A 27,629-nucleotide genomic window follows, 5' to 3' on the forward strand; every position below is an offset into this window, starting at 1 on the left:
ACATATTTTTGATTAATAAGTTTATTATTCCATATCTATAGTTGTTCGGATTTATCGGTTGACGTTTGTTGGAATTATTTCCTAATGTTTCGTTAGCACGAGTGGCTATCCTCAACCTTTAAATTTTATTATTATCATTTATCGTAAATTATTTATACTTGTTAAAATAATTATATAATTATGCAAAAAAGACTTAATAAAAACCTTATTAATTATTTTGGTTATAAAAATGTTACTTACCTTAAAACCATTTAAATTATTTATACTTAATAAAATAATTATGTAATTATAAAGAATATTAAATAAAAGCGTTATTAAATAATAAATATATTTACGGTCAAAATGTTAAGAGTTAAGTTTTAACTTTGTAATTTTAATATTTAATAATTATTATTTCTCTTAATTAAATTTATTTTTACCCCTCTGTTACTTACCCTAAAATCTTAACTCGGATTATTTATACTTACCACAAAATGTTTATGTAATTATAAAGAAAATTAAATAAAAGTCGTATTAAATAATAATTGTACATTTATTAATATTCACAAATTGGTACACTACAATAATTCACCTTAAGAGATTTGGTACTATAAACAATATTTATACGATCTTAGGGTGCTAAAAATTTTATAACTATAAGTACTATCAAAATCCTAGTTTACAAGACAGTCTATAAATTCTATAATAATAGTTTAGTACTTTACACAGGGGCTGCCTAAAACAGCAACCTTCTGAATATCGAAATGAGTGGTAAAATGAAACAACATATAACACAACAATAAAAGAATCATCTTATGTACAAGTACTTCGTTTAAAAGAAATCCAATAAAACAAACAACAAATCAACAAATCATCGAGGAACTGAAATTCAAAGACCCAACTAAAAAAAAACCTCTTATTTACAAACCAACCGTTATAACAACCCTTACACGGATATCTCCGTTTTCTCCGTCACCTTCGTCGTCTCGACGACCGGACTGGGTCTGTTTATTGCACTGTTCGTCTCCTTCTGATTGACGCTCTTCTCCGCCGCCTTGTCCTGCGCCTGCTGCTGCGAGTTGAACGAGTTCATCCTGTTCTGGTTCTGCTTGATCAGCAGACTGGGGTTCGGGATGTTGCGTATGTTTTGGTTCTGGTTCGGCCTGAAGTTCCTCATCTGAGTCTGCTGCGGCCTGAACTTGATTTCGTTCAGTTTCGGGGGCATTCTTTGTATGGTGGCGGGTTTGATCATGCTGTTGGTGGTCATGCTGGGGATCTTCAGTGTCTGGAGGTTGGGCATTTGTTGTCTGATCTTGGGCTGACCGGGCGTGACGACCGGTTTGCTGAAGGTGTTCTGCTCGGTCGCCACTTTGCTCAGCATTTGCAGGTTGGAGAGTTGCATCGAGTTCTTGGCGTCCGGTCTGGCTGGACCGGGGCTGGGTTGTTTGGTGCCGTTCGGCGTTTCCGGTTTGCTTTGTTCTATTTTGTGCTTGGTCAGATCTAAGGCGCCGATGTTGTCGCACTTTTCCGGCATCTTTGGTATGATACTCAGTCCAGACTTTAGGCCCACGGACTTCTTGATCCTGTCCAGGGGGATTGTTGCAGGTGGTGGCCTTTTAGCCTGAGGTTTGTCTGCGGATTTGGGGGTTGTGGGTGAGGTGCTCACTACCGGAGTGGTCGGAGGTGTTGGTGGGATCAGAGTGATTTCCAAACTGGGCCGTTTGTCTTGCATCTCTTTCTCATCCTCAGATTTCCTCTTAACACCGCTTTCGATCTTGCTCACAGTAAAACCTGCAGGATAACCAGTTGTCAACACAGGCTTTTCAAAATTGACCTTCTCTTGTTGTTTGGGCGACTGAATTGGCTGAGACATTTTAGGCTCAATAGTACATCTTTGCTGGAGGTTAGCAAGCTTCTGGTCCAAGGACTTGTTGTTGGTGATCAGGTTAGGTTTAGGTACTTTCGCGGCCTCTTTCTGGCCCTGCACGACTTTTTCCTGGTTACTCTTATTGTACCTTTCGGTGAAAGATTGAAAATTCTTAAGAAATGTCTGCTTCTGCTTCTCACTTTCCGTCTGAGTCAGAGGCTTCTTCTGTTGCTGTTGGTTCCACACGTTATTAACCGCAGGCTTCGTCACAACTGGCGGCTTCACCACCTTCGTAACAACAGGTTTCGCTTCCGTCACCCTGCTCAACTCCACCTTCAGTTCAGTACGTAATTTGGGCGCCTCCGGCGCTGGAGGAGGCGTAGGAACTTTGACTTTCTCCACCTTCTTCTCCTCAGTCTCTTTCTCATTAGGTACAGGTGTGGGTTTCTCCACAACGTTCTTAGAAATTTTGATGGTGGTACTTGGTACAGTCTTCTCCTCCACCACGGGCTTCCTGATCTGCCTCATCTGCAGCAACTTTTCCTTCTGGCTCAGTTCCGAGTTGGAGTTCTTGTCCGTACTCTTGTGGTGCTTGTGTTTGTGCCCATTGGTCAGCTTGACTTTGATTTTCAGTAGGTCGTCGTCCGTGTTGATTTTTTCAGCATGGAGTTTCCGTTTCTTGTGCACCATTTCGTTCTTTGAATGCTTGTTCTTTTTCCTCTTCTTGGAGGTGTGGTGGTAGTTGTCCTCGGCTTGTCTGCTCTCATCCATTTTCTTTTGCATGGCCCACTCTCTGTCACGCCTCTCTGCAAACTTCTTAATCTCCTCCTCCGACTCGTTGTAGTCGAAGACGCAGTCCTGCATCACCTTCTCCGCCTTCAACTCCGTACTACTTTTAACAGCTTCGACCTTCTTCGTTTCAACTGGAGGTACCGTTCTGGCCTTGCTTTGCAGCTGAAGATGGGCCATCAGCTCCTCCTTTTTAGGACGTCTGTCCTCCTCAACCAGATCTTGTATCGTCGGTGGTTTTTCCGCGGGTTTTTCAACGGGCGACTTAACGTCGGAGTTGGGTTTAACAGGTACTATTTGTAGTTGCTTACCGCCAGTCGACAGGGTCGTGTTCACTATTTTAATGGGCCTCACCTTCATGGGCGTGAAGATTCTGTAGAAGAACCTCATGGGCTTGACCTGCAACAAAATGAATAGTTTAAAACAGGCCGCCATAAACAATAGATAAACCAAACGCCAAGGTCGGGATGGCGATAACAGTTTCGCGTGCATGTGCAAATTCCTCGTTATCTCGGGTCGACGACGATACAAAAAAATATATATGTTAGCGCTAGTGTTACGACATCGCGGGGCGTTTTACATTTCGAGGCTACGGACAATAGTACCGTCATTACCGGTACCGCAATGGCACAGTTCAACAACCTGTTCTATTCGCTATTGTTGCGTTCCGATGCGGATGCAGGCGAATGGTGGAAAAAAAGCGATTTTCGGTACTAAACCGAATTAGGTTGTGGAAATTATCGGTACGAGACGGTGCGACGCAGTGGCGACGGGCATTAGGGACTGAGCGGTACGCGAACGATGGGTACTAAGGTCGCGCCGTGCCATTTGTAGACTCGATAATTGTCATAACGACCTCATTTACATTTATATGGTCGCAGGAACGACCGTAAACGTTTCAGTTGTTGAATGACGACATTGTTTAATGTAATTCTGTATGTAATCCGTGTTAGTTTATTTAGTTATGGTAATTCGGTGCCTTTACACGTTATTGTCTCCATGTGTGTAAATGAGGAGAGAGAAGAAAATGTTTCGTATTGTTATTTAAACTAGGATTATGGCTTAGTTGAAAGGCTTTTACCAGCCCCAAATGTCATTGGGAACATTCTTTACACTTCCAATAAGTGATAATCAACGTATTGATTCTTCAGAACAATTCTGATTCGTTGTTCAGTACTACCATTAACTTTCCCTTTGTTTATTTTTAAGAACTGAAGTTTTTTTGTCTGTTGTTTTCATCTTGTTCTTAAATATAAAGTAAATGATACTTTACTAATACCCTGAAAAAAAAAATTGTCTCTCTAACTTAGTACTTCATTTTAGCTCAGCTTCAGCTTCTTAATGTTATTTAAAGTAGGATTATGGCTTAGTTGAAAGGCTTTTACCAGCACCAAATGTCATTGGGAACATTCTTTACACTTCCAATAAGTGATAATCAAAGTATTGAATCTTCAGAACAATTCTGATTCGTTGTTCAGTACTACCATTAACTTTTCCTTTATTTATTCTTAAAAATGGACATGTTTTAGTCTGTTGTTTTCATCTTGTTCTTAAATATAAAGTAAATGATACTTTACTAATAGTCAGGAAAGAAATTTGTTTTCATTAATTTAGTACTTCATTTTAGCTCAGCTACAGTTTCTTAATGTTATTTAAAGTTGGATTATGGCTTAGTTGAAAGGCATTTACCAGCACCAAATGTCATTGGGAACATTCTTTACACTTCCATTAAGTAATAATCAAAGTATTGAATCTTCAGAACAATTCTGATTCGTTGTTCAGTACTATCATTAACTTTTCCTTTATTTATTCTTAAGAATGGACATGTTTTAGTGTGTTGTTTACATCCTGTTCTTAAATATAAAGTAAATGATACTTTACTAATATCCTGGAAAAAAATTGTCTTCTCTAACTTAGTACTTTATTTTAGCTCAGCTTCAGTTTCTTAATGTTATTTAAAGTAGGATTATGGCTTAGTTGAAAGACTTTTACCAGCACCAAATGTGACTGAGAACATTCTTTACACTTCCAATAAGTGATAATCAAAGTATTGAATCTTCAGAACAATTCTGAATCGTTGTTCAGTACTACCATTAACTTTCCCTTTATTTATTCTTAAGAATGGAAGTGTTTTAGTCTGTTGTGCCAATAAGTCATAATCAAAGTATTGAATTTTCGAAACAATTCTGATTCGTTGTTCACTACTACCATTAACTTTTCCTTTATTTATTCTTAAGAATGGACATGTTTTAGTTTGTTGTTTTCATCCTGTTCTTAAATATAAAGTAAATGATACTTTACTAATATCCTGGAAAAAAATTTGTCTTTCGTAACCTAGTATCTTATTTTAGCTCAGCTTCAGTTTCTTATGGTTATTTAAATTAGGATTATGGCTTAATTGAAAGGCTTTTACCAGCACCAAATGTCACTGAGAACATTCCTTACACTTCCACTAAGTGATAATCAAAGTATTGAATCTTCAGAACAATTCTGATTCGTTGTTCGGTACTACCATTAACTTTCACTTTATTTATTCTTAAGAATGGAAGTGTTTTAGTGTGTTGTTTTCATCTTGTTCTTAAATATAAAGTAAATGATACTTTACTAATAGCCAGGAAAGAAATTTGTCTTCATTAATTTAGTACTTCATTTTAGCTCAGTTTCACTTTCTTAATGTTAAAGTAGAATTTTGGCTTAGTTGAAAGGCTTTTACTAGTACCAAATGTCACTGCGAACACTCTTTACACTTCCAATAAGTGATAATCAAAGTATTGAATCTTCAGAACAATTCTGATTCGTTGTACTACCATTAATTTTTCCTCTAATTATTCTTAAGAATGGAAGTGTTTTAGTCTTTTTCTTAAATATAAAATAAATAATGCTTTTGTAAAAGAAAATAAATTTGTCTTCATTAACTTAGTACTTCCTTTTAGCTAAGCTTCAGTTTCTTCTTACTTTTTATCAGCTCAAAATGAAACTGAGAACAATATTTACACTTCCAATAAGTGATAATTAAAGTAAAATCTTCAGAGCAAGGCTGATTTGTTGTTCAGTACTACCATCAACTTTCCACTTATATATATTCTATTCTATTTTTCATTTTATTTCTGAATATAGGGTAAATGGTACTCTAGTATTAACCTGCAAACAAATTTCTCTTAATCGTGGCTCAACTTCAAAACCTTGAAACCCAAATGAGAAACCATTGAACGAGGAGATTTTCCTAGACCCACAACAACAAATAGATTATGGACTGTTGCGGTGAATTTTCAATAATTGACCGTTATCTATGGGCCTCCGTTATCGCTCAATAAATTCCCGTCGTCTCGTCCCCGGGGTGTGTTTTATACTTTCCGATGCACAAAAGACCAGAAGGTGTTCTCTCTACCTGGTACTTCTTGAACCGTAAACGGAGACACTGCGCCGTTTCCCATTCCCGAAACGCTTCGCTTAACAAAAGACCCCCGTCCATTATTCATGTGCCGTTGCGGCCTCGATAATTGCGTTAATTAGATATTATTTTTTTTTTAGCCAGAAAAGAAAAGTGCACGGTTCTACGTGGCCGTGTGGGTCGAACAATCGAAGCGCACGATAAAACGCGGGATTTTGATAAAACGCGTTTTGTTTACCCATTCGGCCGACCGGCTTATATTTAGAACGACGAGCGGGCAACCTTGTACGACGCGCTGTGTGTTTACATCGTACGGCTAAATATCATTTGTACGGTCTCGTTACCCGCCAGATCCGAGGTCTATTGATATTTTTATTGTATGCTAATTTCGTCTGCGGCGTAATAATCATAACGGCCGTTAAACTGTCCAGAAAAACGCGTTGTTCGGTAATTAAGTCGAGCACGGAGTCATCGTACCGCGTTTCAAGGGGCAGTACTGCACAAGAAGCAGACCAATAAAGGCAGAAGCGTCCGGATAATGGTATAATGGAATAATACGCGGGGTGATTAATTGCTGGCGGGGAATTAATGAAGCACTCTGTGTGCCGTACGTGTTAACGTCGGACAAGAATGTCGTACCCGGTACGCTCTTTCCAGGCGATCGTCAAACGAGATAACGCTCGACTGGCGGCCGTTTCTCTCTTCCTCCGCGTGTTTGTGTGTGTGTGAGAACCTAGTCTGCACCTCCGTCTACGCACATCGATGACGTATCAATTGTGGTACTTGCGTCTAGTACTCCATTGTTGCCGGCGAACAATGACACGGACGCTTTTTAAATTATCCTAATTAGCTTAACAACACAATCTTTAGAGTAGTACCGAAAGGTACTACCCATGAATTGATGCGTTTAATGTGGTACTGAAATATTGAAGGACTTACCCTTTTCCACAGGAAAATGTAGGCCACATCCATGAGGCTGTACGTATCAGGTAGTACTTCCCCCTTATAAATTATGTCCACCTGTAAGCAAATAAATAAGGAAAAATTATTTTCTAGAATTGTGTTTTGTATTAATTTAACTCACCCTGTGATCCGCCGTGAGGGCGTACTTCATCCTGACGAACTTTTGTAGGTGCTTCATGGAGACGGCGGCGGGACAACTCAGGAACCTCTTCTCGCCGTCCTTCTTTTGGTCACCGTTCACCGCATCACCGTTGAGGTTTTGTCCGTTATTTTTATACGCACCCACACCATTCTCGACACTTTTATTGTTATTATTATTATTATTATTGGCACTTTCGTCGCTGACGTCCAGATGATGCTGGTAGTACTCGAGCGACAGGGAGATCGGGTCCTCGCTGGTCAAGAACTTGCCCTCCCCGATTTGCTTCACGTGCTGTAACATAGTCAAACATCAAATAAAATGTCACTTGTCACATTCATCAAAAACTACACAAGTATGTCTAAATCATCGAAGATCCTCTCCGCGGTGTTGTACAGGCCCAACGACTTGAGGCTCGAGTCGAAATGTTTGCCGGACATGAAGTGCGACGAGGTACTGCTGAAAATGGAGTGCGTCGCCATCGGAAACTCCGACGTTGGTTACTTCAAAGACGGCAAGGGCAAGACTGGGGTGTACGAAATAGACAAACCCATGGTTCTGGGCTACCAAGGTGTTGGTAAGGTCATGCAAATGGGTAAGGAGGTAACCAACTTGAACGTCGGTGACAGGGTCGTCGTGGAACCCGGAGTGCCTTGCCGGAAGTGTGACTTCTGCAAAACCGGCAAGTACAACTTGTGTCCGTTCATTAAATTCTGCGGAACACCCAACGCTGACGGCCTAATGAGGCAGCATCACTGCCACGCCTCGGATTTTTGCTACCAAATCCCTGATTGCATCAGTTCCGAGGAAGGAGCCCTCACTGAAGTGCTGGCCTCGGCTATTTACGCCTGCAAGAGAGGATCGATCACGTCCGGAAGCGTGGTCTGCATCTTCGGCGCATGTCAGCTGGCTTTGGCCTGTCTGATGGTGTGCCGGAACTACGGCGTCAAAAAAATCTTAATGGTCGATGAAAATACATCGAGACTCGAGAGGGCCAAGTGCATTGGGGCGGACGCAATCCTGGACATTTCCAAACCGATTTGCGATGAAATTTTAATCCAAAAGATACTTTGTGCGTTGAAGGAGGAGCCGGACGTGTGTCTGGAACTAACCGGGTCGGCGCAAGGCATCAAAGTCGGCCTCAGGATACCAAAATCTGGCGGCACCTTCGTGATTGTTGGCCTGGGGAATGAGCAAACGGACGTGCAAATCAACATTATCGCCTTAAAGGAGCTGAAGATCATGGGCGCCTACAAATACACCAACAATTGCTTCCGTGAGGCAATAGACATGATGCTAAGCGGCAGGGCACCTTTAAAGAAGCTCATAACCCACAACTACGAGCTGGAAGACGTGGTACAAGCCTTCAAAACCCTTAAGGCTAACTGCGGCAACCCCCTGGCGGTCATAGTCAAGTGCAACCAGGACGACGACGAGTGCGAGAAGGAACAGAAGAGCAACCCCGTCTGCACCTGCGACAAGAACAGCCAAATCGGCGAGCCCAGAGTGAACAGGCCCGTAGGATCGACGTCCAGACCACAAACTTCAAGAGATATGACGCCGACCAGATCTGCTTATCCGTCGAGAAACGTGCAGGAGGACTGCGAGGTGAACAAGCTACGCGCCAGCACCTTCCCCAAAGGCGACTGCAACACCACCAGCAACGCTAGTAGCAGGGCCCCGTCAATACCGCCATCCAATTCTTCATCAGCAACTGGATGCTTCTGTGAATCGCAGCTGACTCTACAGGCAAATCGTTTCCAGTAGACACGATAGCATTAGATTGAAGCCATGAAGGGTAAAAGGATGAGTAACCACCATTTATTATCTTCAGAAGTCTCTTTAGAAGACGCTGCAGCAACACCAGACGAGAAAAGGACCCCAACACCAACTTGTATCAACTACACCAGCTAAACTGAATAAAAATGAGTGTGACAAACTTACCGTGTCTCCTTCCTCGTTCGTGACCACCTGATTCCTCTCCCTCTCGATCACGCTGTCGTCCGAACAAGAGCTGCTGGCCCTGACGGTCGTCGATCTGTAGAAGTCTTCCATTCTTTGGTTCTCTTTAGCGTACAGATGCGGCACGATTTTATAAACCAGCGCCTGTATCTGTTTGTCCGGCTTAAAACACACCGTCCTCTTCTTGTAGTCCATGTTGCAGGTAGGGCACAGCCTGTTCTCGAAGTTCTTCAGCAGGCACCCCCTGCAAACTACTCGGGGCGTCAGTTTTAAGTTACGAAAAGCTAAAAGCGGACTTACATGTGTGCAGGCACTCCACCAAAGTGGTGGCGTCGAAGAAGTACCCGTCGCACAGGGTGCAGGTGATGAACGGGTTGATCTCCTTGACCATCAGCCTCTTTTCCATCTTGACCGTTTGCGTCATCGTGCTGCAACGAAACGAAACCCTTAGTTGGCAATTGCGGTTACGTGCGAATAAGTGTGTGTGTGTGTGTTAGGGTTCGGGAGGAAGTGGGCGTACGGATTGGGGAGGGGCAGGGCCTCTTGACCGGCTCGCACACACACACACGCGGGCACGTGTGCACGCGAGAAGACGGCGCGCCGTTTCGGATGTTTCACCTGGCCGAGATGCGGTTTTTAAAAGCGAAGCCGTTCCGGTTTGATTGGCCCGATGAGGGTTTGATTGGTTTTGATAATTAACTTTTATTGGCCCGTGGGATCTTTTTATGGTTAAACAAATTTGGTTGGGAGGCTGGTTTTGTTTGTTCGTTGGAAATGTGGAGAAAGGTGAAGGTAAGTAATTGCATACAAACTGATAAAATCGAGGTACATGCAAACGAAGTATGTGTGTACAAGTGGAGTGAAAGCAACTGCTGTAATCGATTCAAACCTGATCTGTAACAGTTAGATAGACTTTCCTATTTTCTCATTTTGTCAGTTTTATGCACTTTTTAAAAGGTTCGTTTGAAAGTTACATCTAATGTTGATGCATCAACTAAAATATTGATCTAATACGTAACTAAAAAATAAGTATGGACGTGCTAATGTATTGTGTTAACAAGTGTTAGCTTGTCCGTATATTTTTATACTGAAGTAGAGAATAAAGAACTCACTACTTAGCCAACAACTGACTTAAGCAACCAACTGAACAATCACTTGAAATTGCAATTGCATCACCAGACGTAAGTCAGGTTACTTAAAAACACCGACTTAAGTTTCATACGAGTGACTTCTAGCAACTGTATAAGTTAGTCGTTAGTAATATGTCATAAACTATATATTCAGGTTAGATGGATTATAGTTTATAAACAGTCATAAGGTCCGAATTTTCACACTCTTGAAATTTATTATGAAGGATGTGTAATGAATTGAGTCAATCTGAAAGAGACGATTGATATCACAACGCATCCTTTGCTAATTACTTTAGTTAGTCCTCATAAAACGGACGATTAATAATGGACATTATAAAATGAATGAAGATCCATTATGTCTGAAAGTTTACACTCTCCTGGACTTCAATATAAGGGAGTTCATACATTGAACATTTACTCCTTATAGACATTTCTTCGAGAGTGTAAAATGGACGTCTAATGGATGTCGAATTTAATGGACTTACTTATAATGAACATCGGAATTATATGGTCTATATGTGAATGAGAGTAAGTCATATCCATAGAGGACTTACTCTTGACATTCAATAAAGAGATAATTGGCATAGAATCTTTTGTCAATTGTTATATTTAAAGAAAAATATAAATAAAAAACTATTTAACAATATCACGTCTTTACGCATATTTCCCTACATTTTAATCAATTGGTTTACTCTTACTTATTGACATTATTTTTAATCTAAATGATAAGTCCTTATAAAACGGGCGATATATAATAGACATTGTAACGAACCATACAATGAGTGAAAATCCATTATGTCTGAATTTTACACTCTCCTGGACTTCAATATAAAGGAGTTCATACATTGAACATTTACTCCTTATAGACAGTTCTTCAAGGGTGTAAAATGGACGTCTAATGGATGTCGAATTTAATGGACTTACTTATAATGAACATCGGAATTATATGGTCTATATGTGAATGAGAGTAAGTCACATCCATAGAGGACTTACTCTTGACATTCAATAAAGAGATAATTGGCATAGAATCTTTTGGCAATTGTTATATTTAAAGAAAAATATAAATAAAAAACAATATTTAACAATATCACGTCTTTATGTATATTTCCCTACATTTTAATCAATTGGTTTACTCTTACTTATTGACATTATTTTTAATCTAAATGATAATTCCTTATAAAACGGGCGATATATAATAGACATTGTAACGAACTATACAATGAGTGAAAATCCATTATGTCTAAATTTTTACACACGCCTGGACTTCAATTTAAGGGAGTTCATATATTGAACATTTACTCCTTATAGTCAGTTATTCAAGGGTGTAAAATGGACGTCTAATGGATGTCGAATATAATTGACTTACTTACAATGGACATCGTAATTATATGGACTATATGTGAATGGGAGTAAGATACATCCATAGAAGAATTACTCTTGACATTCATTAAAGAGAAGATTGGCATAGAGTCCTTTGTCAATTGTTATATTTAAAGAAAAAATATAAATAAAATACAGTATTTAACAACATCACGTCTTTATGTATATTTTACAATTTAATCAATAGGTTTACTCTTACTTATTGATATTATTTTTAATCTAAATGATAAGTCCTTATAAAACGGACGATATATAATGGACATTGTAACGAACTATACAATGAGTGAAAAAACATTATGTCTGAATTTTACACACTCCTGGACTTCAATTTAAGAGAGTTCATACATTGAACATTTACTCCTTATAGTCAGTTCTTTAAGGGTGTAAAATGAACGTCTAATGAATGTCGGATAAAATAGACTTACTTATAATGGACATCGGAATTATATGGACTATATTTGAATGGGAGTAAGTTACATCCATAGAAAAATTACTCTTGACATTCAATAAAGAGATGAATAGCACAGAATCCTTTGTCAATTGTTATATTTAAAGAAAAAATATAAACAGAATATATTCTAGCTTTAGCTAAAGATTTACAATAATTATACTGAGTGATTTTTAAGTGCTTCATAAATATATAATAACGATATAAAATAAAAGTGGTTCAAAACATCCTCGATGAGATAACAGACATCAGTCATCTAAACCAACACACAACCACCAATCATCCTTGCATTGTTCCAAAGTCTATTAATAAACCCGCCGCAACTAACCGCAAGTTCTAAAACCCGTCCTCAACTCTCAATTCCCTTCGCTCCGTGCTCCGAGCTGCGGGCTCCGAGAGCACCGCGAGACCTTCCTCTATCTCTCATCTCGATCCATTCGTTCACCTGCCAAGTGCAATAACAGAGAGCCGAGATAATTAACTCGTCTCCCTCTCGTACCCGGCCGTACGAAGAGTGCGCTTCCTTTGTCGCGGCCGGGCGAGCGAGAGAGACGCACCCCTCACCCCGCCACGCCCTCCAATCGGCGTCCGCGTCTCGCACCGTCTTCGTCGGCGGTACGGGGACCACGTGTCGCCGCTCGGCGCTCTACCAGGAGTCCATGACGGGGAGGAGGTGGGCGGTGCCCCGTGCGCCGTCCGGGAGGCGGACGCGGGGTGCCGTCGGCCAATTGCAGGGCGACTGGTCGGGGTGCACTTTCGTGTCGTGCCACGTTGTGTGGTGTTTATGTTTAGACTCGGGCTTTTTTTTATGATGGATTGAGGGTTGCTTCGGTGGTGGTTTGTTTATGGTGCTTATGTTTATGTTGTAACTTTTATGGGGTGTAATTTTTTAATGTTTATATTCCATTACTTAATGAGTTTTCAGAATTGCTTCTTCATTAATTTTAAAGATGATAAATAAATCTTTCTATTTATTATTCATTTTTATTCTTAGATTTAAAAATTAAGAAGTTCATATTTTCTTAGTGAAATTGTGTTATTGTTAAATTGTTAAATTTTAAAATTCAATATTGGAAAAAATTTAGAGTTAGTTTAATTATTATATAAAATGGTAAAATGAAAATTAAAGTTCTCATAATATATAGTCATAATTTTCTAAATTCACTAAATTAAGTTATGAAAATATAATGTTAAAAGTTATTTTATTTAACAACTTTTTTTTAATTTTACACAGAATGTGAACTAACTATTTTTTTTATTAATTTACAGGTATAATCTGGCACCTCGAAAACTGTAAGTTTCTTAATCTATAGATACTTTATAGTTCGCATAAACTTGATAAAACTTTAATTCATAAATTTCAGTTCTTAAACTATAAAGTTCATATCAATTTAATTAAACTCTGACAATAGAATTCATTATTAACTTTATTTTTGGTTTATAAACTAGTAATTTTCTAAATTTACTGGAATAAGTTATTAAAATGTAAAGTTAAACGTTCTTAAAATATAGAATTCACATATATTTATCGAAATTCTTAATACTTTCTTAATTTTTAGTTCGTAAACTTACATTTTTTTAATCTATTAGAACACAGATTATGAATTTCAACTAACTGAATTATTTTTATTAATTTACACGTACAAATTGATACTTTGAAAACTATAAGTTCTTAAACTATGAAGTTCATTTCTACTTAATTGAACTCTAATAATAGAATTCATAATTATCTTTATTTTTAATTGATAAATATATAATTTTCTAAATTTACTGGAATAAGTTATTAAAATATATGTAAAGTTAAAAGTTCTTAAATTGTAGAGTTCACATTTATTTATCAAAATTCTTAATACTTTCTTAATTTTTCGTTCGTAAATTTACACTTTTTTGAATCTATTAGAACTTAAAATATGTAAATACATATTTTAAGTTCTAACTGACTAACTGAATTATTTTTATTAATTTACACGTACAAATTGACAATTTGAAAACTATAAGTTGTTAAACTATGAAGTTCATATCAACTTAATTGAACTCTGATAATAGAATTCATGATTATTTTTAGTACATAAATTTATAATTTCTAAATTTACTATTATAAATTATTAAAATGTTGTGTTAAAAGTTATTAAATTGTTGAGTTCACATATATTTATCAAAATTCTTAATACTTTCTTAATTTTTAGTTCATAAATTTACACTTTTTTGAATCTATTAGAACATAGAATATGTATTTCAACTAACAGAATTATTTTTATTAATTTACACATACAAATTGACACTTTGAAAACTATAAGTTCTTAAACTATAAAGTTCATATCAACTTAATTGAACTCTGATAATACAATTCATGATTATTTTTAGTACATAAATTTATAATTTCTAAATTTACTATTATAAATTATTAAAATGTTGTATTAAAAGTTATTAAATTGTTGAGTTCACATTTATTTATCAAAATTCTTAATACTTTCTTAATTTTTAGTTCATAAATTTACACTTTTTTGAATCTATTAGAACATAGAATATATATTTCAACTAACAGAATTATTTTTATTAATTTACACATACAAATTGACACTTTGAAAACTATAAGTTCTTAAACTATAAAGTTCATATCAACTTAATTGAACTCTGATAATAGAATTCATGATTATTTTTAGTACATAAATTTATAATTTCTAAATTTACTGTTATAAATTATTAAAATGTGGTGTTAAAAGTTATTAAATTGTTGAGTTCACATATATTTATCAAAATTCTTAATATTTTCTTAATTTTTAGTTCGTAAATTTACACTTTTTTGAATCTATTAGAACGCAGAATATGTATTTCAACTAACAGAATTATTTTTATTAATTTACACATACAAATTGACACTTTGAAAACTATAAAGTTCATATCAACTTAATTGAACTCTGACAATAGAATTCATGATTTTCTTTATTTTTAGTATATAAATTTATAATTTTCTAAATTTATTGTAATAAGTTATTAAGATGTGGAGATAAAAGTTATTAAATTGTAAAGATCACATTTATTTATTAAAATTCTTAATATTTTCTTAATTTTTAGTTCGTAAATTTACACTTTTATGAATCTATTAGAACATAGAATATGTATTTCAACTAACAGAATTATTTTTATTAATTTACACGTACAAATTGACTCTTTGAAAACTATAAGTTCTTAAACTATAAAGTTCATATCAACTTAATTGAACTCTGATTTTCTTTATTTTTGGTATATAAATTTATAATTTTCTAAATTTATTGCAATAAGTTATTAAGATGTGGAGATAAAAGTTATTAAATTGTAAAGATCACATTTATTTATTAAAATTCTTAATATTTTCTTAATTTTTAGTTCGTAAATTTACACTTTTATGAATCTATTAGAACATAGAATATGTATTTCAACTAACTGAATTATTTTTATTAATTTACACGTACAAATTGACTCTTTGAAAACTATAAGTTCTTAAACTTAAAGTTCATATCAACTTAATTGAACTCTGACAATAGAATTCATTATTTTTGGTACATAGATTTATAATTTTCTAAATTTATTGTAATAAGTTATTAAAATGTATGTAGAGTTAAAATTTCTTAAACTACAGAGTTCACATTTATTTATCAAAATTCTTAATATTTTCTTAATTTTTAGTTCGTAAACATACATTTTTTTGAATTTATTAGAACACAGGTTATGAAATTTTATATATAATGTAGAATTAAAAATTATACAATTCCAATATTTCAATTATTTTTGTTAATTTGAGTTCTTAAACTATGAAGTTGATGTGAACTTAACAAATAATTCTTTGCATAATTTCATATTTGTTTATTTATTTATTTATTGTAGAAATTTAATAATTTATTAATATTGTTTCATGTAAAAACTGGTAACAAATAAGTTCCATCAAACGACAATAAATAACAGACAACAGACAGTTGAAAACAAAACATTTTACAATTTCAAACATTCAACGACTAATAAATACATAAACTTCACCAGTGCCACCATTTACAAGATTAACAACCCAAAATCAATCATTTCCATCCATTAGTAAAATAACCCATCCCTCCCGAACTCGATTACAACAATACCCCTCAACTCTTCCCAGCTGTCGTAATACACGGTATTAAAAATTAACGCCACCAGGACCGGCTTTTTAATCAGCGGGATAGGACCGCCGCCAGGATCGATATGTGCATTGCAGGACGTGAATTATTCAGTAAACTCCTTGCAGGAACACAACTGTTTGTATTTGTTTCAATCGCTTTAGTTTAGTTAACTATTTTTCCATACCCAGCAACCGGGGGACAAAGGGACATTTAAACAAAAACCCCCCGAAACAACAGGTTTTCGAACCCATCGCCAGAAATAAGCTACCCATAATGCGGCGTTATGATCCGTCTCCGTCGCACCCCCGGCGACCGATAGCCGACCGTCCTCGTCGCCAACGACCGGGGTGCCGGTCCGAAAATATGTTACGGGGTCCCTGCGCCGGGGTGCGACCGAATAATTCCACTCAGAATTTCGTTGCTCCGCGACCCTTCCGTCGTATTATTAGGCCGGACGGCTATAATTAGCGGCCGAGTGCCGCATCGGGATGGCGAAAAAAACCAGTGACATACTTATGCCGAGTTACAAATTTACATCGCCCCCGCCGAAACCTCGCGAAACGTCTTTGACGCCGCAACTTCCGAAAACGCACCGGAGAGTCGACGTGAACGGCGAGGGCCGAGGGCGGCCGAACGCCCTCGGCCGCGGCCGTAAAACAAAAGCAATGACGGAGTGTCGAGCGTAACGTCGTTGGGAGAGAGAGAGAGAGACGACGTCGTGACATGATTTATCGTAAAAAACCGCAGTCACTTGCGCCACGGCCGGCAAAGGCATATTTATTGGTCGGGTTTTGATGGCTCGATTTATTTTTTTCTGGCGCCGTGTGCGGCTTCGCCGGAGTTATCTGTTACATGTGCGGTTTCTCTGGATGATGCGTTTTCCGTTGCCGAGGACCGAGAAAATGGTGTGCCAGCCTCCACTCGGGTGATGAATGATCGGGGTTGAGACGATGACAATAACACTGTGTCTGGGTGGAACAACTGTTTGAATTTGTAATGCCATTATCGGGGTTTTTGTTGTTATTTTGGTGATGTCATTTTTAAAATGAACTGTTGTTTGTCACATATTTACTTTAATGGGTCCACGATGACGCTCGTACGGTGTTGTCTTAACAAAACAATTTCCTTGTATTTATTAGTAATTTGTTTACAACAAAAGGGAGATGAATGAGGCAATCAGAACATCAGAAGAACAGTTCTTTATCACCTCTTTTCCAATACTTTGATGTGACTGTTAAATATGGCTGACAACGGTTCTTGTACATAAATTTCTTTATTACACCATGTCCTTTTAAAGCCTTCCTCAGTTTATCGTTTCTTTCATTTGCTGCTCCTTTTAGATATATCTACATTCAGTGTTATACATTATTCCTCTTCATGTTGAGTCTGTGTCACATTTTATTTCTTCAAGAATTGGCCATAATTTAGTTTAGTTACCTGCCCTTCTTTATAAACGTTGTCTTTTCCACAGACTTACTTTTAGAGGTATCTTTTTTAATTTTTCTTAATTAGGAATGCATATAATCTACTTTCGTAAAATTCATTTTTTTAAAGACTAGTTCCTTAGATTATATTCTAAATCTTTCATTCTACTGTTTATTACTTATATTAAGTCTATTGCCTTCCTTTATTGACTTATCTGGATCATTTGTTAGTAAATTGAGGAGTATTAGCTAATTTAGAAAGTATCTTTATCACTATAATCCACATAATTCCAATATCCCTTATTACTCTTTTCTAAGTCATATTGACAAGTTTTTATTGCTTCTCGAAAGTCCCAAGAATGTTAAAATTGTTTATATTCTCATCATTACAACTGTATTACTTCTTACTTTTCCTAATCTCTCTTGAACTAATCTATTATTATTTATTTTTCATCTGTAGTAACGTTTATAAGTTTATCTTTTAACAATTTAGGAAGTAATAAATAAATCTAGAAGTGTCTTTCATCTCTACTATCAATATAGTTCCAATTTTCCTCGTATTGGTCTTCTCTAAGTCATATTGTCAGCTTTTTGTTGGTCCTTGAAGGGCTCAAGGAAGTTAAATTATTTATATTCTTGTCATTACATCTGTATTGGTTCTTACTTTTGTCTAATCTCTCTTGAACTAATCTATTATTATTTATTTTTCATCTGTAGTTACTTTTGTAAATTTATCTTTTAACAATTTAGGAAGTAATAAATAAATATAGAAGTGTCTTTGTTCTCTATTATCAATATAGTTCCAAGTTTCCTCGTATTGGTCTTCTCTAAGTCATATTGTCAGGTTTTTGTTGGTACTTGAAAGTGTCGAGGAAACTAAATTTATTTATATTCTTGACATTACATCTGTATTGTTTCTTACTTTTTTGTAATCTCTCTTGAACTAGACTATTATTATTTATTTTTCATCTGTAGTTACGTTTGTAAGTTTTTCTTTTAACAATTTAGGAAGTAATAAATAAATCTAGAAGTGTCTTTCATCTCTATTATCAATATAGTTCCAATTTTCCTCGTATTGGTCTTCTCTAAGTCATATTGTCAGTTTTTTGTTGGTCCTTGAAGGACTTGAGGAAACTAAATTTATTTATAATCTTGACATTACATCTGTATTGTTTCTTACTTTTTTCTAATCTCTCTTAAACTAGACTATTATTATTTATTTTTCATCTGTAGTAACGTTTATAAATTTATATTTTAACAATTCAGGAAGTAATAAATAAATCTAGAAGTGTCTTTCACCTCTATTATCAATATAGTTCCAATTTTCTTCGTATTGGTCTTCTCTAAGTCATATTGACAGCTTTTTATCGGTCCTTGAAAGGCTCGAGAAAGCTTAATTTATTTATATTCTTGACATTACATCTGTATTGGTTCCTACTTTTTTCTAATCTCTCTTAAACTAGACTATTATTATTTATTTTTCATCTGTAGTAACGTTTATAAGTTTATATTTTAACAATTCAGGAAGTAATAAATAAACCTAGAAGTGTCTTTCACCTCTATTATCAATATAGTTCCAATTTTCCTCGTATTGGTCTTCTCTAAGTCATATTGTCAGCTTTTGGTTGGTCCTTGAAGGGCTCGAGGAAACTAAATTTATTTATATTCTTGACATTACATCTGTATTGTTTCTTACTTTTTTCTAATCTCTCTTAAACTAGACTATTATTATTTATTTTTCATCTGTAGTTACGTTTGTAAGTTTATCTTTTAACAATTTAGGAAGTAATAAATAAATATAGAAGGGTCTTTCATCTCTATTATCAATATAGTTCCAATTTTCCTCGTATAGGTCTTCTCTAAGTCATATTGTCAGCTTTTTGTTGGTCCTTGAAGGACTCGAGGAAATTAAATTTATTTATATTCTTGACATTACATTGGTTCTTACTTTTGTCTAATCGTTCTTGAACTAGACTATTATTATTTATTTTTCATCTGTAGTAACGTTTATAAGTTTAAATTTTAATAAATTAAGAAGTCATGAATATATCTAGTCACTATTATCAATTTTCTTTTAATTTTCCTCATATTTGCCACCTCTAAGCCATATTACCAAGTGTTGATTGTTTCTTGAGAGGCTCAAGGAATTTAAAATTGTTTACATTCTTGACATTATCTCTGTCATGTTACTTTTTCCAATCATCTGTTGAACTTTACTATTAATATTAATTATTGTTTTTCTTTGTAAACGTAAGATAATTTATTCACACATTTCTTTGAGCAATCCTCCACGGTCTCCTTTCACAAACCATCACCATAAATTTCACTCTCGTGACACCCATAATAGTTCTTTAAGTGCAGTTTTCCAACTTAACTCAACCTTCTGCGGTTATTTGCCAAACTTAAGGAAGCCAAGTTAGTTTTTATCTCCGCAATTCTCAAAATTAATAACCGATTTCGTTGAACGACTCAGTAAATTTTGTCCACATTCCCAGTAAAAACACTATCAGTACTTCCTGCCCGATAGAACGTCGTTTGAAGCGTTGTGTGGCATTGCCCTACGCAAACAAGTTTCTAATATGCATCCATCGTCGCACATGCACACAACAATCTGCATAATTAACTGCGCGCAATTAATAAATTCGCCTGGCTCCATTGAACAATGAGCCGCATTGTCCACGACACACGCTATCTCGCTTATCGTTCCGGCGAGATCGGTGATTTTCACCCGAATAGCGAAAATAATGCTGGTAAACCTTTTATCAATACAAGTGGTTATTTCGGTTATTTACGTCGGGAGCACTTATCGGTACTGTTTACGTTCGGCGTCCATCAGAATGCGGAGGACGGCAACCCGTAAACACTGTTTCGGTGTTTATGAAAATATCCGTGCAGCTGTCGCATCTCGGCGAGATTCCGCAAACCCGAAGGGGGAGCACCGATCGAGGGGATGTCGTGTGTCGTTTCGATCATCCTCTTTTTTTTTTAACGGAGCGTAATGATTAATATTTATGGCCACGTCGCGGCCTCTCATTTACATGCGTGACGCTAATTGTTTATTAAAGACAGGTGCCGAAGTCGTAAATCAAATTGTTATTCGATTTGGACGTAGTAATTTTGTTAGTGGGTTAAAATGGTCCTTCCTGTTCGAACGCTAACATATATGACTGACTGATTGATGATTGGTTTATTTCTTGGATGTTCGTTATTGGGAAGTACTACTTGCTAATCTACAAGAATATATCTGGTCATTAATGGTGGTCATTTTACAGGACTTAATCAACTTAGAAGGTTGAAAGTTTTCTTCCCAACCATCCAATGGACCAATCAAAGTGTTTGTTACCCTTATATGTGCTTTATAGTTTTATTCTCAGACATCCAAAGTACCAATGGAGGTGTTCGTTTAGTCATTTTAATCATACTGCCAAAATTCTTCAAATGCTGCCAGTTTGATTCTTAGTGACGTTAATCTTACTGGATTTAATCAATTCTGAAAGATTGATTACTAATTTTTAATTGCTTATTAAATATTCTACTCATTTTGTACATGAATCTCTAACTAATTAGTATTCTTGGCTTCCTTTTAATCTTACAGGTGTTTTGTAAAGTTTTATTCTCAGACATCCAAAGTACCAATAGAGGTGTTCGTTTAGTCATTTTAATCATACTGCCAAAAATTCTTCAAATGCAGCCAGTTTGATTCTTAGTGATGATTATCTTACTGGATTTAATCAGTGTTGGAAGATTGATTACTACTTTTTAATTGCTGATTAAATATTCTTCTCATTTTGTACATGAATCTCTAACTAATTAGTATTCTTGGCTTCCTTTTAGTCTTACAGGTGTATTGTAAAGTTTTATTCTCAGACATCCAAAGTACCAATGGAGGTGTTTGTTTAGTCACTTTAATCATACTGCCAAAAATTCTTCAAATGCAGCCAGTTTAATTCTAAGTGATGACAATTTTACTGGCTTTAATTAATGCTGGAAGATTGATTACTAATTTTTAATTGCTGATTAAATATTCTTCTCATTTTGTACTTGAATCTCTAACTAATTAGTATTCTTGGCTTCCTCTTAACCTTACAGGTGTTTTGTAAAATTTTATTCTCAGACATCAAAAGTACCAATGGAGGTTTTTGTTTAGTCCCTTTAATAGTACTGCCAAAATTTTTCAAAAGCTGACAGTTTGATTATTAATGATGATAATCTTACTGGATTTAATCAATGCTGGAAGATTGATTACTAATTTTTAATTGGTGATTAAATATTTTTCTCACTTTGTACTTGAATCTCTAACTAATTAGTATTCTTGGCTTCCTCTTACCCTTACAGGTGTTTTGTAAAGTTTTATTCTCAGACGTTCAAAGTACCAATGGAGGTGTTTGTTTAGACACTTTAATCATACTGCCAAAAATTATTAGTGATGATTATCTTACTGGATTTAATCAATGCTGGAAGATTGATTACTACTTTTTAATTGCTGATTAAATATTCTTCTCATGTTGTACTTGAATCTCTAACTAATTAGTATTCTTGGCTTCCTTTTAGTCTTACAGGTGTATTGTAAAGTTTTATTCTCAGACATCCAAAGTACCAATGGAGGTGTTTGTTTAGTCACTTTAATCATACTGCCAAAAATTCTTCAAATGCAGCCAGTTTAATTCTAAGTGATGACAATTTTACTGGCTTTAATCAATGCAGGAAGATTGATTACTAATTTTTAATTGCTGATTAAATATTCTTCTCATTTTGTACTTGAATCTCTAACTAATTAGTATTCTTGGCTTCCTCTTAACCTTACATGTGTTTTGTAAAGTTTTATTCTCAGACATCCAAAGTACCAATGGAGGTGTTTGTTTAGACACTTTAATCATACTGCCAAAAATTATTAGTGATGATTATCTTACTGGATTTAATCAATGCTGGAAGATTGATTACTACTTTTTAATTGCTGATTAAATATTCTTCTCATTTTGTACATGAATCTCTAACTAATTAGTATTCTTGCCTTCCTTTTAGTCTTACAGGTGTATTGTAAAGTTTTATTCTCAGACATCCAAAGTACCAATGGAGGTGTTTGTTTAGTCACTTTAATCATACTGCCAAAAATTCTTCAAATGCAGCCAGTTTAATTCTAAGTGATGACAATTTTACTGGCTTTAATCAATGCTGGAAGATTGATTACTAATTTTTAATTGCTGATTAAATATTCTTCTCATTTTGTACTTGAATCTCTAACTAATTAGTATTCTTGGCTTCCTCTTAACCTTACAGGTGTTTTGTAAAATTTTATTCTCAGACATCAAAAGTACCAATGGAGGTTTTTGTTTAGTCCCTTTAATAGTACTGCCAAAATTTTTCAAAAGCTGACAGTTTGATTATTAATGATGATAATCTTACTGGATTTAATCAATGCTGGAAGATTGATTACTAATTTTTAATTGGTGATTAAATATTCTTCTCACTTTGTACTTGAATCTCTAACTAATTAGTATTCTTGGCTTCCTCTTACCCTTACAGGTGTTTTGTAAAGTTTTATTCTCAGACGTTCAAAGTACCAATGGAGGTGTTTGTTTAGACACTTTAATCATACTGCCAAAAATTATTAGTGATGATTATCTTACTGGATTTAATCAATGCTGGAAGATTGATTACTAATTTTTAATTGCTGATTAAATATTCTTCTCACTTTGTACTTGAATCTCTAACTAATTAGTATTCTTGGCTTCCTCTTAAACTTACAGGTGTTTTGTAAAGTTTTATTCTCAGACGTCCAAAGTACCAATGGAGGTGTTTGTTTAGTCACTTTAATCATACTGCCAAAAATTCTTCAAATGCAGCCAGTTTGATTCTTAGTGATGATTATCTTACTGGATTTAATCAATGCTGGAAGATTGATTACTAATTTTTAATTGTGCTGATTAAATATTCTTCTCATTTTGTACTTGAATCTCTAACTAATTAGTATTCTTGGCTTCCTCTTACCCTTACAGGTATTTTGTAAAGACATTGAAAGTATCAATGGGGGTGTTTGTTTAGTCACTTGATAATTAATTATGATATTCAATGCTGGAAAATTAATTTTTAAGTGCTGATTTAATATTCTCCTCACTTTGTACTCGAGTCTCCTACTGTTACTAATTAATATTCCAGACTCCTTCCTACCCCTAATACAAGGGTGTTAAAAAATATCTTTTTCAGACACCTAAAGTACCTGTAGATATATTTGTTTAGTTGACATCATTTAATCACACTGTCAAAATTTCTTGAAAACCTTGTATGATAATTTCTCTTATAAACCTTGACATTTAAAATATATTGTAATTTTTCTCCATGCTTTATTGAGTCCATAAGAAAAATACTATTATTATTTTTTCAATCAATATGAAATTAGTCCTTAGAATCAATAATTGTATTTATTTTAACTATATCTAACCAACCAGTATTACATTCCAACACATGTTGACCTTTGAACATCGATTTGTCTGGAATTGTTTACCCTATATTAATATACTCCGCACTATTTTATTTCTTAGTTTTCCCCCTTTTCACTCTTGATGGTCTTTACAAAGTTGTTTTGCATAAAACCATTTGTAAAAGTACTTAACTAATGCAGCAAATTTTAAAATACCGTTTTGTTTAAAAGGTAATAAACTAATAATAGTTTTTTAATAGGCATAATGTGGTTCTTTGTTTCTTGTTGTTACCTATTTTTTTTTTTTTTTTTGAAATATCTTCTTGACTTCATCTTAGCTTTGAATTAAACAAAATTCTTTCTGCACTATGTTTTTAAATAGAAACAATTTTGTTATTTCAAATATTAATTATATGAAACACTCCATATAATTCAACCATAGTAAATCAGAACTTATTTGACCAAAGTCATATTCTAATTAATAAGTTATGCTGTCTAATTTGAGGAAGAAAATTCTTTCTAAAATCTCCTGGACTGTGTAGAAACAATTTGTTTTCTCAAATAATACTGCTAAACTTTTCTATTTTTTGCCATCCTTACGATTTAGCATTGTTGAACCTTTGAAGTTTGTTATTCATATAATTCTTCATATTTTACATTTTTCAACTGGCCCAACCAAATTTAATATGGCCAAAGACGTTATCTTTCGTATTGTAATGAGTTATTGGGTCTAATTTGAGGAAGAAAATCTTTCTAAACTCTCTTAGACTGAGTAGAAACAATTTGTGTTCTCAAATAATATTGCTAAACTCTTCTATTTTTTGCCATCCTTACGATTTACCATTGTTGAACCTTTGAAGTTTGTTGTTCATATAATTTTTCATATTTTAAATTTTTTAACTGGCCAACCAAATTTGATATTACCAAAGACGTTATCTTTCGTATTCTAATGAGTTATTGAGTCTAATTTAAGGAAGAAAATTCTTTCTAAACTCTCCTGGACTAAGTAGAAACAATTTGTTTTCTCAAATAATACTGATAAACTCTTCTCTTTGTTGCCATACTTACGATTTACCATTGTTGAACCTTTGAAGTTTGTTGTTCACATAATTCTTAATATTTTAAATTTTTTAACTGGCCAAACCAAATTTAATATGACCAAAGACGTTATCTTTGGTATTCTAATGAGTTATTGAGTCTAATTTGAGGAAAAAAATCTTTCTAAACTCTCTTGAACTGAGTAGAAACAATTTATTTTCTCAAATAATACTGATAAACTCTTCTATCTTTTGCCATCCTTACGATTTACCATTTTTGAACCTTTGAAAAAAATAATTATGATCACAGAGATGATATCATATATTCTGATGAGTTATTGAGTCCAATTTGAGGAGCAAACTCCCTCTTGACTGATTTGAAACAACTCTCAAATAATAAACATCCACGATATACCATTACACAGATATTATGTAATAATGTATGTTACATAAAGAGACACTGAGTCTAAGTTGATGAACATTCTTCTAGACTGTCCTTTGATTAACTAGAAACAATTTACTTTTTTTCTCAACCATTCTCGATGGTTTTCCCCCTTAAAAGTTTGTTTAAGACAAATTATTAGGCCTGTTACCCTTAATAGTAAGTCCAATATGGGGAACCAAATTTTTCCTAGACAATACCTTTGATTGATCAGAACCAGTTTGGTTTTTTCAAGTATGAGTTCAGGAATGAACTTGTTCTTCATATAATTGTTGATATATTTTACCTGCTCAGACTTGATACCATATGATCAAATTAGACTTAATCTAGACTATGATTTAATGAACCATTAAATCTAATTTGAATAAAGTACTGTAATATATTTATAGCCATAATTAGCCTTGTTACACCCATTTGTAATCTAAAACAAATGGGGCATATTAACAAAGACATTAATGACAATTTTATATTGCAATACTATTTATTCAAATTCCCATTTTCTAATATGTAAATGATACTACTAATCTTATCTTATCGTCTTTCCAACCAGAAGTTCCGCGGTCAGTTTCTTGGTACCAACCATAAAGTTCGTTATTATTAAAATTTGTAGTTACGTATCGGTGTCCTTGTAGTGAACTGGAAAAATACTTACCCCTAACCACGTGACTGGCAACAATCAACCGGGCCTGTCAAAAACATGTGCCGGGCACATGTCACAAAAATCACGTGACCCAACAAAAAGACTACCATGCAAAAGCGATAACAACAACAACCATGCAAAACAATGCGGGCCATCAGCGCCGGCTCCCGTAAAAATACGGAAAAGAAATTCGGCGAGCGCTTTAACCCAGATACCCCAACAAAAGGAACAGTTTTTACCTCTCTTTGTGTGTCCGTGTGTGTCTGTTGGTGTGCGAGAGCCCCGGCTCTCCGTCCGTCTCTCTCACGCTCTAGCTAGTCGCAGTTGATAAAACCGGGCGCACTCGCAGCGGCAACGTCGACCCTACCGGCCGTGCGGCAACGCCGCCTTGCCTACATATAACACAGTGGATTTCATGTTAAAATACCCGCCGACAAAACGAACGATTTCCACGACTCGCCGACAACGGATCCGCACCAAATTCACAGGACGCTAACAACGTGCCGTACCGTACACGGTACCGCTCTCAAACGGGCAATTTTCAGTGGTTCACCGGTGAAAAACCCGCGAAAATCGGCACGGTGTCGACGTCTGTGCGGCCAAAAATACACTAAGCGCGTACGTACGGTCGGTCGGTCGAAGTCGCCAGCCGTTGGCCACGCCCCCGCCAATCGGCGTGCGCCATGAGCGGTGACGTCACGGCGACGGGACACGAACGCGGACGGAGTTCGGCGTTCGGCTGGGCGCCCATTCCATTTTGTTGTGTGTGTGGCGTTCCGTTGTTGCGTGTGTGCGATTTTCGAGAGTGTGGGCTTTTTATTTTTGGACGACGGCGGAGGGAGAGGCCGATGCGCCCGGCGGTGCGGCGGGCGGAAGGGGGGCGCACACGGCCTCCGGACGCGGATTGATTTTCGATTTATGGTAGCCCGTAAAGTTTATGGGCCCATTTTTGACCATCTCGTGCCAATTGTTGCACTCGGTTGTTGTTTATGGCCGTGCCGTATGACGGGTGGTCGTTAAACTGTTTGTTTGTATATACCATTAAAGAATTAAATAAACTTATAACAAGATTAAACCTGTTTATCATTTCCTCCACTATATAATAACAATGACGTCACACCATTAATTTACAAAACATGAAGCAACGTTGCAATAGTTTGAGCAACGTCTTCGAAACTGCAGGGAAAGACCAAAGTTGTTTATTTATTTGCTGTTTGTTTTGTTATGTAAACACCGATAGTGTCATATTTAAATAGGCAATGAGTAGAGGCATTTATCAATCAATACATACTCACTATATTTATATTTATGTTTATATACACTTAAATATTCCTTATGAAGAGTTTTAATACCTACAACAAGACGCTAGGTTTTTTTCCGCCGCTGTGTTCCATTGTTAATTTTTCCATTGTTCCAATGAGATGTTGTTTTAAACGTGTTTCGCTTTAATGTAACAAAATTAGTCTCCTTTTCTTGAACGGTACTTCCAGTCA

The 27,629-nt window shown here is 35.5% G+C and overlaps 3 protein-coding genes across 4 annotated transcripts in view; 2 read left to right on the plus strand and 1 right to left on the minus strand.

Annotated features, from left to right (window-relative positions):
• Nucleotides 1-27,629, plus strand: part of LOC109604153 (polycomb group protein Psc) — a 179,935-nt gene that overhangs the window by 33,389 nt on the left and 118,917 nt on the right. For both annotated transcript variants that reach the window (XM_049969316.1, XM_049969315.1), the window contains one exon: nucleotides 13,318-13,341. The gene's annotated coding sequence lies outside the window, so the exon portion shown is untranslated. The remainder of the gene's footprint in view (nucleotides 1-13,317; nucleotides 13,342-27,629) is intronic.
• On the minus strand, nucleotides 514-26,736 carry LOC109605306 (polycomb group protein Psc-like). The gene is made up of 6 exons (XM_020021874.2): nucleotides 26,376-26,736; nucleotides 9,391-9,518; nucleotides 9,073-9,341; nucleotides 7,111-7,422; nucleotides 6,966-7,046; nucleotides 514-3,034 (listed from the first exon to the last, which is right to left on the minus strand). The coding sequence occupies exons 2-6, from the start codon at nucleotides 9,512-9,514 to the stop codon at nucleotides 926-928; spliced, it is 2,895 nt and encodes a 964-aa protein (XP_019877433.2). The 5' UTR covers nucleotides 9,515-9,518; nucleotides 26,376-26,736; the 3' UTR covers nucleotides 514-925.
• LOC126266063 (sorbitol dehydrogenase-like) lies at nucleotides 7,459-9,067 on the plus strand. The gene has a single exon (XM_049969317.1). It carries the CDS (start codon nucleotides 7,486-7,488, stop codon nucleotides 8,893-8,895), a length of 1,410 nt encoding a protein of 469 aa, XP_049825274.1. The 5' UTR covers nucleotides 7,459-7,485; the 3' UTR covers nucleotides 8,896-9,067.

This window comes from Aethina tumida, chromosome 6 (genome assembly GCF_024364675.1).
Source record: "Aethina tumida isolate Nest 87 chromosome 6, icAetTumi1.1, whole genome shotgun sequence".
Lineage (NCBI taxonomy): Eukaryota > Metazoa > Arthropoda > Insecta > Coleoptera > Nitidulidae > Aethina > Aethina tumida.